Raw genomic sequence first — 18323 nt, forward strand, 5'->3', positions numbered from 1 at the left:
AAATGAGTGTGTATGAACACCGTGCTAATCACAGGAAGAGTGACAAGGTATATGCAGTTAAACAGTTGCAGTGTGAGCCACAAACTAAACATAAGGCAGGGAAGGAAGATGATGCTTTGTCCCAGGAGGGGTGAGAGAATGTTGGTTGCCCTTACAGCAAGGCAGCCAACAGAAAGGGAAGCGTTGGAGAGGAGGAGGAAGAGAAGCACACAATAGAGATTGCCTGTCTGCTCCTTATTGGAAAGGCACTGTGAAGTGGACACTGTGTTGAAAGAATTCCTATCCAATGCCTGGCCTACCAAGAAAATTAATATTTACTTAGTTTTACATGCCCATCTACTGCTTACACACAAAACTCTGCTTTAAAAATAAATACATAAAATTGAAAACAAACAAAAAAGTTGATGTTACTAAGTGGTTGTTGCACAACACAGTATGATAAACCATCACTTACTGTCAAATTATATTTTAGTTTCAAAATCTGGATTCTTCATATTTATTAATGAAGCTAACTGATTAGTAAAAGCCAATGTCTGAGAAAGCTACATATTTGTTGACATTCTGAACATGCAAAGAAAAAATAATAAATTTTGTGGCAAAGTTAGGATGCTATCACTTTTTTACCAACTGCTTCCAAATAAATATAGTGGCTTCTAAGTTTTGAGTAACTGGGCTCATCTTCATACAACACAACCAGCCTCAAAGACTGAAATTGTCTACTATCACTGAAGCACTGAATAGCTGAGGTGGGAAGGAGCCTCTAGAGATCATATACTCCAAGTCTCCTGCTCAAGCAGGGTCAGCTAAAGCAGGTTGCTCAGTGCTCTGTCCAATCCATATTTGAATACATCCAAGGACAGACCTGTGCCAGAGCTTTGATCGCTTCCAAAACCTGTTTTCTTATGTTTAAATTGAGTTCCCCCATTTCAGCTTTGGTTTATGACCCTGTCGTGTCATGATGCACCAATGAGAAGAGTCTGGCTCCATCTGTGTCACATGTTCCCATTCAAGTATTTATAACCACGGATAATAGCACCACCACCCTGCCCCCACCACGCTTTCTCTTCTCAAGGCTAAACAATACCAGGTCTTGTGGCTTCTCTCTGTATGAGATACCTCAATCGCCCTTCATCTCCCAGGTCCTTTGCCAGACTAGTTACAGTCTGTGCATGTCTGTCTTTCCCTGAGGGCCTGTACCCAGCACTCAGCTGTGATCTTATCTACACTGCCTAGAGGGAAAGAACACCCTCGACCTCATGGCAATGTACTGCCCCCAGCAGCCCAGGATGCCAGACAGTTCTCTACAAAGCCCCAGCCAGCCAACCCTCAGTGTCCACCGGTGCCTTTCCTCTAAGGGGCAGGACCTTTACTCTTCTCTTTGTGAAACTTCATTAGATTCCTGTTGACCCATTTCTCCACCCTGTCAAGGTCCTCCACAGCAAGGCACTACTCCTAGTTTTGCAATGTTGGCCAAACTGAGTGTTCATCCAAGTTATTAATGAAGATGTTGAACAGCACTGGCTCTAGTACCCACCTCTGGAGTACCACATTAACAACCGGCTCTCATATCTGTCACTGGAATTCACCCTGCTGACCACAGCCCTTTGATTCCAGCAGTTCTGCCCATATCTTCTCAGTCTGTCAAGCAGAATGTCGCAGGAGTCCATTCAGAAAGCCTGGCTGAAGTCAGGATAAATAACATTCGTTATTGTGCCCTCACCCTCCAAGCCACTGATCTCATTTAAAAGGCCACTGGGCTAGTCAAGCACAACTTCCTCACCGATCAATGCCAACAACTGTTAACCAGGCACTGTTTAGGGGCGGGGGGGTTGTATGCTGGCTTCTAGGAACATTTGCTTCATCACTTGCCCACTTTTAGTTCCACAGAGATTCCTTCCTGCCCCACTTCAGCTCCCCTGCCCCATTCTGCAGCAGAACCTGCTGCTCCTTCTACTGCTGATGGACCGGTAAAAACCCTTCCTGTGTTGCTTCATATCCCTCATCAGATTTAATGCCAGAGGATCTCCAACTTCAGTTACTGCAGAATCACAGAATGCTTGAACCTCTGAAAGGACCTCTGAAAACCGTCTAGTCTAATACTCCTTTGAAAGGAGAATCAAATAAAAATTGCTCAGGATCTTTTACTAGCTAAAAAGACAAAACAAAAAAAAAAAAAACGGGTAAAGAAACATGGCACTCTTGACCCAAAGGCTCTAACCTTAAACTCCAAAGTTAAGAGTTTAAATTTCTTTTTTTCTTAAGGGCAACTCAGGAACCTAAACTGTGAATGAAAATTTTGGCTCTCAAAACTTGATAAAATGCAACTTGGTTTTTAAAATCTTGCTTCTACTGTCAGGATTCACTGCTGTCAACAACCTTAACCTGAAAGCCACATACCAAAGAGTCAAAAGCACCTTGCTAGGCTTCCCTCAGAACAATGTAAAACTCAAACAAAGCTAATGGAAGTTAAGTGGTGGGAGTTTTCAGTGAACTTACAAGAGAGTAGATTTTCTCCCACTCAAAAGGCATTCAACAGGCACCAACTGAATGCCTTCAGAATGTCTCTCACTCTCCACACAAAATAGAACAAACAGCCCAAAGAAAAACAGCAACTTGTTAAAAGAGAGATAAATTTGGGGGTCTGAAAGATACGGCAGTATTAGCCATGCTTACTTTAGTCCCTTGGCTTTCCTATTTTAATTTTGTCAAAGTGACCGATTCTCTTGCCTTATTTACATAGTCTAAGTCTTGAATGTGAAATGTGCCTTAAAGATGGAGGATACTATCCTGCCTTATCCACTGTCAGTGAGAAACCCAATCCTATACTAAGTATAATATGTTACATTTTTAAAAAGCATACACAATCTTTCATTTTCTTACTCTCTCAAGGCATATTTAACTAACAGTTCTATTCTGAAGACCAGAACCCACCTTCGTTCCCCTTCCATTCACAGAAAAATAGAACAAGATTCAAAAGAATCCTGGAAGGACACTCAAAGAATATGCTTCACTTAATACTTTTACCCTTATTGAATCAAATTTCATTAACTTAAGAGGTTAGACAGTCCCCTAATGAATACCTAGGGATTCACAGCTGTTAAAAATAATAGTAAAGAAGAGACAACCCCTTTCACTCTCCAATCGAGAATGACTGAAGGTATCACACATTCAGTTTCTGGGTTGTTGAGGGGTTTTTCTCTACTCTTCTTCAAAAATGTCCAAGACCAAAAAGACAGCTTGAATTTACTTCTACCTTCCTACCATTTCTCTGTTCAGCTTCTGAACTCTTTGCAGCCCTCAGTCTCTTGGCCAAGAGGTGACCACCAACCAAGTAACCTGATCAAGCTGGCAATTTGATTAAGCTACAACTTGTCTCTGGGCATATCATGAAGGTAAAAGTAAACTGGCTCCTAAATAAAGTATTTGTGAAAGCGCAAAAATTCTATATACATGTCAAACTTTGTATAATATTTATTTGCTTCATAAAATTAACTGCCAACCCTTACTAATTCAGAGTGGCAAGAAGTGAGATATTTCAAAATGCAGAAGGCAAAACCAAATGAAAGTTTTACAATCTCAAGCATTTCCAAACTTCCCTGACTTCCCACTTGCTTTTACTATATGTTTATTCCATTGTTATTTTACTCAAAGTTCCATAAGACTTCTGCACCTCATTTCTTCTTGCATAATAACAAGTCATCTACTTCAGTGGAATTCACTTTAGACTTGAATAAACATACATAACAAGATTTACACAGATCTTTTAACATAAAGGCAGTCTTTTCCTTTATTTTTTACTATAGTTAACAGAACAATATAGTTACATGAAGTACTCTTAGTAGTCTTAGGCCTAAAGTATTTACTATATTTCTAAAAATAGACACTTTCAGAGCCTTGCATTCTCTGCGCAGCCAAAGCAGCAGCAACACTTATAAAGAAACTGAAACAAGTGTAAAATGCCTCAAAACTTTTATTGAGGTGAATTACTCTGCAAAACTGTGCAGTACTGGTTTTGAAAGGCAGGTATTTTCATTGGTCAAGAAAAACATCCTTCACTATCTGTGGCAAAAAGCCCGTCTCAGGTCCTCACACCTGAGGACTGAGTTCTGAACTCAAAGCTCTCAAAGGTTTATGCTCAGGTTCTTTCCTCTTTCAGCAGTTCCCAAAAATTACTGCAAAATAGCTCTTTTTCTGCATCCAAGAAGACATTTAACAAAAACTAAATATTTCTGTATGTTCACTGAAATGTGCATTAAGTTTTCCTGCACAACACAGAAAGATTTCAGTGTCTTTTCTATTCCTCAAACATTATTAGGTTATCCACCTGGAATTCATACAAGCCTGAAGAATAAGAGGTTCCAATTATTTTTTTTCTTTCTGTTGAGCAAATACACAGAATACAGCCTTCCCACTGTATTTCCCACACTGTGGGAACACTGGAGGTTATTTAAGGAAACAGAAAAAAATTTCTAATTCAATTTATAAAACAAGTGCCATTCCAGTTCATGATTTCACTGAGAGATCAGAGTGGAATAGGACAAATCAAACCCAAATGCTTTAACACACAGCCTTGAACCAGCTATCCAAAAAATCCAAATACAGTTCACAGTTGAAAACATTCAGTTACCAGCACTTATCTCAATGTTTGGAAAAGGAAATTACTGGTCATGAAAAAGTGGTATGTTGAAATAAGAGTAATTTTGCAAATATTCAGTGCTCTGCAAAGGATTCAATAAAAATAACACTTCTTTTAAAAGCCTGACTTGTTCTTCTCTAAAAGCAGTCTGAAAGTTATTTTTCTGAACATTTTATTTCACTACCACAGCAACTCTACAAGTTTTTTTGAACTCCAGCTACCACAGCTCTCATACACCAGCTGCTATACCCTGCAAGCTACAGTAAAACACCAAAGAGTCCTCATCCATTCTGATTCCACCAACATATTTTAAAATGTATTTGTGAGTAAAGGAAAAGCTAAAGAACCACTAAAGGAATGTCAGCTATTACAAAGCTCAGTCCTGCAGTCTCCTTGCAGGAACAGCTGCTATTCCAGCCCCAGACTGTTCGAGTTTACAACCATCAAGCCATTGCTCAAGAAGGGAACTGCTCAATTCAGCAGCAAGAATATTCTCCCACACATCTAGAGCACGACACAGGAAAAAGCTCTCTACACGAATATCAAAATAGCAGCTCTGAACAAAACCAAACTAACTAATGTAGCACCTGCATCCACTCAGAGTTTAAGGGAACCACTTCTGACCAGTACATGCACCAGTTGAGGAGGTTCTGAAAACTCAGCTCTAAAAACCAAACAAAAACCTATTCTCTCCCTGTATTCCAAGCATCTACAGAAATACCATGGAAAGCATGCAACTTGTGCTTCAAAATGGAAATGCTCGAGGACACTAAATACCCTGCCATCTGACAGAAGCAAAATTGGCTGTGCTTAACCTAAGAGCTTAGCTGTAGCACAGCTCAGCTTCAGCTGCTAGGAGAGAACTGCAGTTCTCTGGATAAAGTGTAATGGTGTGCATTTTGAGTTCCTTCAACATTAGAAAAAAATATAAGTAGTCCAAATTAAGCTCTCTCAATTATATATTTTATGTATGTTCTTCTATTTATCCAAATTCATTAAAAACTTACAGAACTCCAAAAGGAGTTTAGAGACTGAAAAAATTGTAGTGGCAAGTTCCCACGGGAAAAATGTCTCTGTTCCTAACAGTATCTGCCTATGCATTTATACACTGTTACTATACAGTGTGTATATCATTGTATAGTTTGCTACATTGTTATATAGTAGGCCCCAATATATCTACAGTCTTTTCTGTTTTGCCAAGACAGAAACCTTTGTCTTTGCAGCAGCAGCTGCACCTGATCCAGAGCCAATCAAGCCGATATTCTCTCTCTACTTTCATCCACCCCCGCACATCTATCTGCAACTACTGTTCTGGTAAAAAACACTCCTGTTTTGGTGTAATCCACAATGACAATTTGGTCTTAATCATTCCCCCTTCCCTGGACATCAGCAGAGAAAGATGAAAAGACAAGTGATTTTGCATATTTTTCTATCCATCAAAAAAAAGATACAGGGTGCTTTTTAATCTCCTAAGGTATCACACATCTTGATCCTTCTAGAAACTAAACAAACACGTATCTTTTTTCTTAAAAGGTTAAAAGCTAACAAACATGAGCGCTTAAAAATAATAACTGGTGTACCTCTGACCTCCAGCTTTCAGTTTTTAACAGTGCAGACAGCCAGTGCATGCTTCACAACACAGAACAGCAAAGCAAAACAAAACACAGCTACAAAACTACTGAATGGACCAGAGAGCAAAGAGAGGAACTTCTACAAGACTCAAAGGAAACCATTACCAGTCTACATGACTTACTTTCCCTAACAGTGGGTGCAGCCATTGCTGTCCTATAGTACTAATTATTTACCTACTGGCAGCTTTATTACATCTTTAAGAAAGACAGTTTCATTTTTAAATACACCATATTCAATTTTATACTTCAAAAACAAAATTAGCTTCAGAGTAGAAATAGTACATGAATTTACAAAAAATATGGCAACACAGCCTCTTAATAAAAACACTGGAAGTCAGGTAGGTGACACCAACAAGGACGAATACAAAGAGAACTACTACTCAGCTCTCACCATCACAACAATCAATCACCCTGGGAGTTGGGTATTACAAAGGCAATGCCAGAATAAAACTGACTTACCTATACTGGGGGGACTGCCATAATTTACAGGGGACTCCGGGGGCCTCCCACAGTGCAGCGCAGCAAGAGCAGATCCCTTCCATACAACATGTTTGCAACCTGTTTTTTAAAAAAGTCACATTAAAAAAAAATGGAGACAAATGCACTTTTTTTCCACGCAAAACCAAGGAAAGGCATGAAATACCAAGAACTGTCAAAATTCTCACAAAATTTTCATACTTTTGTTTGTACGAAGCAAAGACTGTCTGCCAGCTCCTAATAACGTCTGCACTCCAGGGACACTCTGTGGAATTTCTTGCTCTAGAAGAGGCCCAAGTCGATGGCATATTTGAAGCAAGTGATCAGGTGCCAAGTGTCTGTAATATTTCACCTATTACACCAAAGAGCAAACAAAACATTTGATAAAGAACACAGTATTTTTTATGCTTTACTGGTTTAATCTTTTTTCAAAAAATTTGTAAGAAAATTATAGGCTATTAGGGATAAAAACAAATAATGACCTTTAAGTACAATAATTAATTCCAGCTGGTCCTAATTAATTCTTCTCTTCAGCACATGTCACTTTGTACAGAGAACTGATGGTATTTACTACTTTCTGACTTTAAGGCACAGTTGGTCACACACTAATAAGCTCTCTCATAATCACATTAAAAAACATAATATAAATACTGAATATTATATTTAAGTAGTGGTCTGGTCAATTTAAATTATTGTAAGATAAAGATGAGAAAGAGATTGTAAAGACAGCAACATTTACAGACTTCTTGCAAGATTCACAAATACCTAATAAATAACATGGCTTTGTAGAGGAAAATGCAAAAACATTCTGCCTCAATTCACTTAAGTTACAACATCTTGTTGAAACTCCACAAATGAATTTAATTAATTATTTTAGATCTAAAGCTTTTAAACAAAAATGTTGGCTTCAACAACTCAACTTTAAAACTGTGTATGTGGTGGCTAATGTACTACAAACATGATGCTTTTTTGTAATAGTTCATAATTTGAAACTGCAAAGTACCAAAACAAGGTCCTGTTATCAGCAACAGAACCTCTCACCACCTGATTAAAACCAGTTCAACCAGCATTAATGACTGCTCAGACAAAACCTCTCCATTCTTTTGAACTACTAGAATTCTAAATCAGAAAATTGTCTTAAATAACAAGGGAAAAAAAGGTTTGGGAAAAAAAGCTTTGAAATTTATGTGACAATAATGAAATCCTACTAACATAAAGCTTTTGGTTAAGAAACAGCATTTTTAAAATGCATAAGCTATTGTCAGCTCAGACTGCAACAAACAAATTTTAAATAAAAAATTATGAAGGAAAATCCATTGAGCTTTCTTCAGTTCTTGTGCAGGATTTGGCATGGAGTGGTTTTGTCCTTCACACAGTCTGAAATACATCTCCACAGTTTTACTTCACAGAAGAGGAAAAAAGAAATACTGCAGTAAAGCTTGTGATGTTTCATTATTTTGCAACTAGAAACGGCTGTGACTGAGATTTAAGAAGGATAATGCTTCTGTATCACACCCAATTAACGGTATACACCTCATTCTTCATTAAATGTGCTCCTGTTCTGCTGACACCCCATAGTTTGTAACCATAAAGGCTGCTGATGTCTGAACCTGAGGCTCTGGAGAAGCCTTGCTCACTCCCACCACCAGCACCACCACAACCTTTCCGTGAAGGAGAGAAAGTTTTCTCTCTACTGTTGTGGTTTCACCCCACCAGCAGCTCAGCCCCACCAGCCACCTGTCCACTCCCACCGCAGGGCAATGGGGAGGGGGAAATCAGACGGGAGAAAGAGCAAAACCTTGTGGTTTGAGATAACAAGAGTTTAAAAGGTAAAGCAAAAGCTGCACGGCAAGCACAGCAAAGTAAGAACTCGTTCACTGCTTCCCTTTGGTGGGCAAATGTTTAGCTGCTACTGGAAAACAGGGCTTTCCTTCTGGGAATTGTATCACATCTGTAGAAGGCCTTGCAAGCTGTCTACATTTGACTGCCTAGAAGTAAAATGACTTAAAAAAATCACAAAAGTTCAAAAAAAAAGGAAAAAGATTTTTCTTTAAAAAAACATTAAAAATTATTTTTTACGTCAATAAAGTTGCATTTGGTTGTAGAAATCAGTTAATTTAAAATTGCTAAATTCAATGTCATCAGACAGGCACAGCCTTAGAAAAGTGGCAAAAAATAATCCAGAATTCAGAACTTGCATATTACTGATAAGAAAAATGAATCAGAACAGAAAATCAAACATGCTTTTTTCTGCCTAAAGGAGGAATCACAGCCAAAATACAGGCTTGAAAGCTCTAAAATACCCAAATAGTTATAAGAAGTGATGAAGCTACGCACAGTTTTTGCCAACAACAGCCCCAACACATTTCCTCAGCTTTTGTTCTGAGGAGCACAAAACTTAAGAAATGCTGCTCTTTGTGTAATTCCATCTGCAACCAGAATTTACATCTGCAGAATCTGAACTCATTTCTCAGAGATTAATAATTATATTTCTTTTTGTTTAACCACGAAAAATTGCAACTAAATATGCAATACAGTTGTCATTTTATCCTTCTCAAGACCCTACAGTTTTACACATCCTCACAAATGCACAAAATCTGAAGTAAATGAAGCAAATCGGCTTTGACACGTTCCAAAACTACAGCAAGCTGACATCTTGAGTCATACTTCTCATGATTTGTCATAAGCCATGTGTTCACTTTTTATTTTAGCAGAAACTGGGTAGGCTCAATTCCTCTTGCAGTTTCTAAAGCAAATGTTTTGAAAAGAGGGATCTATTTGTATTATTCCTGTTCATCTGTGTTAAAGATCTTAATATATACCTTACACCCACACTACAGTCTCTTCTCATGTAAGTCCATTTATGTGAGAAGAGCTATTTATGCCAAGTTATGCAGTAGTTTTGCAATGCTTCTCCACAGCATTTGAATAATCAGACTTCACTACTGAGCAGCACTCACAACCAGCTCATTAACAAACTGATTCAACAACACTAAGTGAGCTGAATGCTTTACCAAACAAAGGTGGCACTGCCCATTTAAACACTTGTCATTTCCAAAGTGTTTATAGAGCTATTTCATGAACCATTCCTATATAAGGCTAAAGTACACACAAGAAACTTAAATTAAAAAGTAGGTTTCATTAATACAACAGTTCCATTTGAAAGGGACCTACAACCACCATCTACTCAACTGCCTGAAGCTTCAGGGGTCACCAAAATTTAAAGCAAGGTGTTAGGAGCACTATGGAAATGTCTCAAACACTGACAGACAGGCGTGGGGTGCAATCCCCTGTCTAAGAAGCCTCTTCCAGTGCTGATTTGTATTTGTGACTAACGCTAATGCATGACAGTGGAAGCCACAAATTTAAAAAGTCTGTAAGGGAAATTCACCTTAGTCCCAACTCCTCTCTTTTGAAAAAGGAAGAAAAAAGTGCAGAAAAGATAACCACAATGTTGTAGCAACAAGAAGACAGGACAAGATAAGTTTATTTAATATATTAGATGACAAAAGCTGGCTTGAAAACTAGTTGTTCACATTGTTCTGCAGTGCACACTACCAGGAGACAATTCTCACATCAACAAACTGTAAAAAGGAGCTGGAACCAACAACGATATACCAAGAACTTGTGTCACCTTCTAAAATAAATAATAATTAAAAACAAAAACAAAAAAAAAAAAACACCAAAACAAAAAAAAACCCCAAACCCACTGTCAGGGTACTTTCAAGACAGACTTCCGTGACCAAAAAAACAGCTAAATAAATTTCTGTTTTAATGGTAACTTTGCAAGCTTTGTCAGAAACAGAAAAGCTCAAGACAACTCAATAGAAAGACAGAAATTTGTTTTGGCATCATTCTTATTCCAAGAGAAGAAAGTAAAGCAAAAGGAAAAAATAACAGATGTAACAGCCTTAAATGAAAGTGAAAGCTGGACTCTACAAAACAGGAATTTCAAAATTTTATGCCAGAACTGTGATGTCAAACTGTATATAAAAAGCACAGTTGTTTTTTTTTCTCTGCCAGTCCCACCTGGCTGAAATTCCAGCTGTTTGCCTTCCTCACCCTATTAGGCTTTCTGCAGTGTCTCATTCTGCTCTTCTTCCAAAAGAAATGCACTAAGACTCTTTTAAGGTAAAATAATATACTCTCTTTTTGTTTTCATAGTCTTTTCACGTAAGTTAATGACATTTCTTAAACATTAGTGTAATAAAAATTAGAACTCTGTTAGCAAGTACAAATTTTTGAGAACTTAGGTACAAATAATATTTTCTAGAAAAGAAGAAGCAGCATTGTCCTCAACCTCACCCTTTACCCACTACCCCCAACTTCATGTGTTCCAAACAAGCAGCATGGGAATACACAAAATGCAGCTTCACAGCTATTTGGACTAACATTGAAATCTTTATTACCTTTGAAACAGACCCAAGTGCTTATATTTTCATTCTGCATGACTCTGCAGAATAATTCAGCACCAGAAACACAGTGAGTGCATCAAAAGAATAACGATTTGACCTGGCCTTTTTAGTCAGATTTGCAATACATAATGCAGTTATTCACTACCAGTGTTTTAGACATCAAGGGAAGTATGACCTTATTCCAGTGCTCCAAATACTCCGCATAGTGAAACATTTCTGAAGAATTATTTATTCCCTCCACCACCATGCTAAGAGTTAACATGCTTAACTACAAGGTTGACTGAAAATATGTTCCAAAAATCACATTTCCACACAAGGACATTTAAAAAAAAATCCAAGCCAGTCAGCTACCTGTATTTCAAGATGTGAGACTCAATCTTACCAACACCAGCAGTTATTCCAGCTTTGCCCAGTCTGCTCTCTGACACATTGCCCAAAACAAACTCCAAACTGAATTACAGTAATTGCTGTGCTACCTCAGACCATCAATCTAACAGAGTACCTGCACCACCAGTCACTGTCTTAGCACTTTAAAACTTGCAGTGAAATGCAAGTTCTTTTCCCTCAATTCTCATCCTCTTTTTCCTTTTTTCTTTTCTTTTTTAAGGGGGAGTGGCAGGGGGTGGTGCAGGGGCAACACAGGACAGGAAGGGGAGAACTGGAGAATTAACCATTTTCTCCAACATATTTATTTCTCATGCACTTCTAATTATGCATGGGCTAAAAGTATAGCTATGTAGCCACTATGTCCCATCAGAATGCCTACTATTTTACTGTGAGATTACTTTTTTTTAATTACTATATGAAACAAGCGACCCCAAGAACATACTATTTTGTAACTGTTTAATGCTTTTAATTGGTGTGAGGCCAGAGCAGATAAACCTTAATATAAACAGGCTGCTGGAAGCTTGTCATGTGAGAAGGTATGAACAGAAGCTGCACTTTCAGCCTTCCAGACTAAGAGGTTTGACTATACCTGTTACTGTTACATTACCTGTACCTGTTTGCTTTTCTTAAACTCACTCAACGTTTTGTGGGGTTTGTTGGTCTTCTTTTTTTAATACAAGGTAGACCTTAGAAACTTGATATTCCTCTTTAGCCCATCTGTCATCAGCATCTCCCTCTGTCTCAGCTTGAAAGAACAAGCACTAAACAGCTGAGTTGGCCAAACTCTGGATTATCTGTGGAACAAATAAATGTGTAGTACTTCCCATAACAAATAAAATTTTCCCTTCAACAAAATACAATAGTTTGAATGGAAACATTTTAACATAACCCAAATTCTCAATTACAGGAACAGTCTGTAGGGCAGAAATGCTCATTTTTTTTGAACTAGGAGGAAATCGTTTAAGTTGATTAATGTCCATCAAAAGCACTGACAACGAGACCAAAAATCTGGAGAGGGATCCCAATCATTTCACACTTTTTTTCAGCCACAATGCCAAATCTTCCAGAACACCTTCCAAAATACCACATAGACTTTCCACGAAATACTGTTAATAAAAACTAGGGGATGATGCAGCTCTCTGATTCAACCAAGCTTTAATTTTGCTCCTTATTTCTTTGAACACCTTCACAGCACAAGATTTCCTGAAGAAACAAACCACTTATTATCTGGTTACTTATTAAGAAATAGAATTTCTAAACAGTAACCACAATGCAACCTAGACTTGGGTATTATACAAACACAGTACCAGTGTACCCAGTGTCTCAGTCCCACAGATACTCTTTGGAACTTCATTAGGTTTGCACAACATAAAGTGGAATGGCCTGAAAATAACATTTTGTAATTTTCATCTGAAATCACATTTAATAATTGTGGGCTGGGGAAAAAAAAGGACAAATGTTGGCAAAACAGTCACCAACAGTTCCTGAGAACAAGGCCCTCTAAATGCATTGCCCCATCCTCCTTTTTGATGTGAAGTCCCTGGTCTTCTCCTCCTCAACCACCACCAAGAATAAAATTCTAATTCAACAGAGAAAAATGACATAAATATTCTGGACCAGAAAGTTCATGCAATAGTTCTGATCATCTACACCATCATGCTTATACCACAGAAGACCTCTCAAAAAATAAATAATTGTTGCAGTGAATATCTTAGGGGTTGGCTTCATCCAGCTGAAGTCTACTTTGATTCCCAAAATCAACACCAACACATTCTCCAAGCCCTGCACTGCCACTCCTGTCACTTCCCTCTTGGTGGTGGCAAGACCCACGTTGTTCCACACAAAAAGAGAGCTGAACCATCTGAAAGTTATTCTTGTACTGTTCATTTTTCCAACAGTTCAGCTCCTTTATCCAATTAACCACACATCTGGATGAGCACTTGTGCCTACAAAAAGGATGCAGCAGAAATGCACAACAGCTTTCACTCACAGTTCACAATCAGAGCAGCAACACCCACAGGGGAACTGCACATGAGAAAAACAATCACCCTGGAATAAAACAGTGCACCAAAGCTTGCCCATGTGTCCTAAAAAAGGCCCTAAAAAGATGTTTTAAAGACTAAAAATACAACACCACACACTTAGATATCTTTATCCACAATCTATAACCAATTCACAAGCCCGGCTTGCCTTGCTAAGATCAACTGATAACATTAAAACTCCTCAAATTCTGTCCCCCATAATAAGAAAGCCTAAAAAAACCCCAATAATAATAAAAGAGTTAAATAGCTGGCTTACAATTTATAAGTTTTCATAACAAATACAAGAAAAAACACAAAACATGCCGAGATTTGTTACTGAAGAGTCCCGTGACCCTTGACACACCTACACTGAAAGGGATCTCCCAGGGACTCGACTGTTAAAGGGCCTTGGGTTACAGACCAAACAGAAATCTTGACACTGGCAGTATCAGAATGATACTGACAGTCTGAAATAAGAGCCTACATTATCAAAGCCAGATCAAGTGATTTATACCATACCGTGTGACCAGAGGAAAATATATGGAAATATTTAAATTCAAGAAAAATCACTTAAGAATATAAAATAATAGCATTTCTGAACTCATGTATTTTCCAGCAGCATTACGAGCACACACAGTGTGGTATCAGCTTATATAAGAAAATGAAACATTTACTTTCACTGGCCAAACAGAAAAATGAAAGTAATTTACAAGATGAAAATTTTATCAGATTTAACACAAATTAAGGTTCAGAAATAAAACATCTACAGCTGTGACTTTCAGTCTAGTAACAGAAGGTTACCTCTAGTAAGAATTCTAAAATAAATGTTTTCAAAATGAGGACAAGATAAGGAACACCATCATCTCTTGAAAAGATATCCATACATATATGGAAGGAATGATTTATTATACATAGATGTATATATAACATACATACATGTAAAATAAAAGTCATGATTTCACACACAACAAAAGAGAACCCTGGGATTAAATTCCATCCAGGCTATACAGAGCCCTTATTCCCTCCTAGAGTAACAACTAACACTACATTTACTGATAATTTTATTTCTTAGCTTCTCCCCCTTCAGACCTCTTCGGGAAGTTAAGAGAAAGCTCAAGGCATTCCTGTCTGAGATGCAGAACCCAAACATGACAAAACATGCTGCCTTCAGAAAGGAGAGTCAGCATCTTAAAGATGGTAAAATTTTAAATTAAAGAAAAAGAAAGGAGAAACAGAATGTTATTTTATTATTAGCCTCTGTCTTAAAGCTAAAGATCTTTTGGGTTGAGGTAAGTAAGTTTTTGTTTAATGAAACAAGGCATAGGGAAAAAACACTTCTTTTGTACAAAATGTAACTGTCATGTTGCAAATACACTTCTGGGCCAGCTTTCACGAGTCTAAAATGTCGAGTAACACAGAGTTTAAAAATTTTTGGCAATTGAAGCAAGAGCAAACAGAAAGGATGAAAAGAAGCATCAAAAACAAAATAACCAATTTCACACCCACAACACAGCCCAACATCTGGGTAGGCACAAGGTGGAAAAGGGCATAGAAACATTGGAAGTCTAAGAAAACATTGTTAGAAACAAAAGACTAGGACAAAAGAAATTATTACCTGTCCTAAGCATCACCTCTCCAAATACAAGTATCCAGCATCAAGTCCAAGTTTTGAGGAAGCCTATCTCATGTCATTAGATACCTATCGTGACTAAATTGGTATTTACCTGTGTTCCACAAAAAAAATTTTTTGGAAAGGGTTTGAACGAATTTATTTCTCACCAAGTGTTCTTACTTCAACCTTTCAAATGTTTTTTCCTCACTATCATCTCCTTCTTCAAATCCTTTTATATTCTGATTCTACAGAAGAAACCCAAATCCATGCTAGACTAAGACTGCATCTCCAATTCTTTATAACTTATAGGATAAAAGAGAAAGAGTCATTATAAGTTTTAACTTCTGACCATCATTTGAAACAGGTAACATGGCCTGACAGTCTTACACATAGAGAAGTAAATAAGAATAGCATAAATAGGTGAATTTCATGATGATACTTGTTTTCAGGTAAATCAAAAGTATTTATATGTATCTATAAGCTCTCAACAAGTCAATCACTATCAATTCTTCCACATTACATGCACGAAAATGCCTGTGCCAATCCACCTCCTGCTACAGAAAAAAACTAATGCTGTAAGTAAACCTCTTCCAACTACAATAAAACCCTCTGATTCATACTGTAACACTTGTTATACAACTAAAATAATGTATATGCCAACAGTCTTTATCAAACCCATTAGAGATGGAAACTGTTCTGCCTCCTTTTATGTAAGCTCAAAAGTTCTCCACATGTCTATGTCTCAGAAGCACTGGAGTTCAGCACTACCACAGGCAACCAGCAAGCCTGAAGGAAATCTCTCTTTGATGAACATCACAAGCAGGGCTCAGTCTTCCTTCCTCTTAAACTGCACTAAGAAATTCAGAGACTAAATTATACAATAGAGCACCTGCAATAAAAACAATACTTAGCAACGAGCTGCTAACAGTCACAAGTCAGACACCTTAATTGCGGTTTTCCCAACTACTGTAGTTCACAACATACTAGGGGGAAAAAAACCAAAACAAGCCCCTCTTTGACAGCAAGAGCTACAAGTAGCACTTCATCACTGATCTACAGCCGAGACGAAATTCACAAACTGGGAGATTAAAAAAAGAGCAAAACAAAACTCCACCGAAGTCAAACTCGCAAAGCGAACACGGCAAGCCTCGCTGTCCCCGGGCGGCGGACAGACTGCGTATGGAGAAGGCAAAGCCCCCGGACGCACCCGGGCAGGGGCAGCGGCAGCGGCCGGGGGTGCCCCGGGCAGGGCAGGGCAGGGCAGGGCAGGGGCAGGGGCAGCGGCCGGGAGTGCCCCGGGCAGGGCAGGGGCAGGGCAGGGGCAGCGGCCGGGAGTGCCCCGGGCAGGGCAGGGGCAGGGCAGGGGCAGCGGCCGGGAGTGCCCCGGGCAGGGCAGGGGCAGGGCAGGGGCAGCGGTCGGGGGTGCCCCGGGCAGGGCAGGGGCAGGGCCGGTCCCGCCACTCGGGCCGGGCCGGGCCGGGCCATTGTGCGCGCACGCCGCGGCCGAGAGCGCCCCCTCCCGGCCGCGCGGCCATCCGCACGCGAGGCGCTGGCCCCGCCCCGCCCCGCCCCGCGCGGCGCCGCGCGCGCCGCTGTGGCGCCCTCCCGCCCGCCCCGCGTCCGTGACGTCGACGCGCGAGCGCGGCCGGGTCCGGCGCGCGCGCTGTTATTGACCCCCCCCCCCGCGCGGGCGGGCGCGCGCCCGCCGGACCCCCCGCGCGCGCCCCCCGGGACACCCACCCGAGACCGCGGGCCCGACAGAAGTTGTTATAAAAAAATAAAGAAAAAAAATCTGCAAAGTTGTTGGGTTTGGGGTGTTCGGGTTTTTTTTTTTTTAAGCTGCCTTTTTTTTTTTTTGCGGGAAATTCAACTTTTGTACCGGGCTACCCAGGGAGAGTGAGGGAGGGGAACAAACAACTTTGCCCGGCGCAGCGCTCTCTCCTCTCAACAGCGCCCGCTCTTCTTACCAGGTTCTCGTAGCTCCGGGGATGCTCCTTGCCCGTCCAGTCCGTGCGCTTGGGCAGCAGCTGCGGGAGGGAAGCGAGGGCGCCCCGTGAGCGGCTCCCGCTGCCCGCGGAGCCCCCGGCAGCCCCGCATGGGGCGGGGGAGGCGCAGGGCGAGGGAAGGGGGAGGGAGGCCGCAGGCGGGGCGAGTGCCGGGTACGCGGCGCCACTCTTACCTCTTTCTCCGCCACTTCTCGGATCAGGACCTGCAATAACAACAAAAGCGGCGTTTAAGAAAAGGTTTTAAAAGGAGAGAAAAAGGGAGGAGGACGAGGCGGCGAGCGCGCCGCCTGATCCACCGCCCTGCCCGGCCGCCCCCTCCCTGCCAGGCCCGGCGGCGCCATCCATCCATCCCTCATCCATCCCTCCATCCATCCTCTACCTGAGCCGCTTGCTGGCAGGGTCCGTCCTCCAAAAAGCGAGCGATGAGGAAGTAGAGCTCTGTGGGGAGAGGAGAGGCCGTCACGGCTGCAGCTCGCCCCTTCCCCGTGGGCTTCTCTTTCTTCCCCCTGCCCGCCGACCCTCCCCGGGTCCCCCGGCCGACACTCACCCGCTCGCAGCTCCGCCGTGTGCCGGCTGCCGCCGTCCCCGGACATGGCGAGGCGAAAACCGGGGAGGGGAGGGGGGGAAAGGGGGGAAAGGAGGGGGTGCTCGGGCCGCGCTCCCGCGGCAGCGTCGGGTCCCAGCTAAAGGCACCCGCCCGGTCTCTGTCACTGCTGGTTCACGGGGGAGAGTCTCGGCTCCACCATTCAACCCACGGGCAGCAGCAGCAGCAGCAGGAGGAGGAAACAACAACTCGCAGCCGCCGCCAACACCGCCACCGCCGCCAGCCAGCGCGAGCGAGCGCGATCCCTCCGCCCGGAGAAAGAGTCCCTCCTCCTCTGCGCCCCCTCCTCAGCGCCCCGACCCGCGCGCCGCCCCTTCCCCCGCGCGCCCCCGAGCGCGACGCTGCCCGCGGGCCCGCCCGGCACGGAGGGCAGGGCAGCGGAAGGGAAGGGGAAGGGAGGGAGGGGGAGCCGGCGCTGCTGCCCCGCTGCCGCCCTGCCGCCGCCTCCGCGGCCCCGGCGCTGCCCGGCGCTGGAGGGGAGCAGGGCGAGCGGTACGCGTTTATTAGCGGGCAAGCGGGCGGGCGGCCGCGGCA

General features: G+C 41.6%; 1 protein-coding gene across 3 annotated transcripts in view; it reads right to left on the reverse strand.

Moving 5' to 3' along the window:
- The window catches only part of PHIP (pleckstrin homology domain interacting protein), a 107608-nt gene extending 89733 nt beyond the window's left edge, over positions 1 to 17875 (reverse strand). For all 3 annotated transcript variants that reach the window (XM_071548646.1, XM_071548645.1, XM_071548644.1), the window contains exons 1-6: positions 17733 to 17875; positions 17565 to 17623; positions 17359 to 17388; positions 17147 to 17206; positions 6946 to 7096; positions 6727 to 6825 (exon numbers count right to left, since the gene is read on the reverse strand). In XM_071548646.1, coding sequence (XP_071404747.1) covers positions 6727 to 6825; positions 6946 to 7096; positions 17147 to 17206; positions 17359 to 17388; positions 17565 to 17623; positions 17733 to 17778 — 445 coding nt within the window. In that variant the 5' untranslated portion in view covers positions 17779 to 17875. The remainder of the gene's footprint in view (positions 1 to 6726; positions 6826 to 6945; positions 7097 to 17146; positions 17207 to 17358; positions 17389 to 17564; positions 17624 to 17732) is intronic.
- Positions 17876 to 18323: the final 448 nt, after the last annotated feature.

Source organism: Pithys albifrons, chromosome 2 (genome assembly GCF_047495875.1).
Source record: "Pithys albifrons albifrons isolate INPA30051 chromosome 2, PitAlb_v1, whole genome shotgun sequence".
Lineage (NCBI taxonomy): Eukaryota > Metazoa > Chordata > Aves > Passeriformes > Thamnophilidae > Pithys > Pithys albifrons.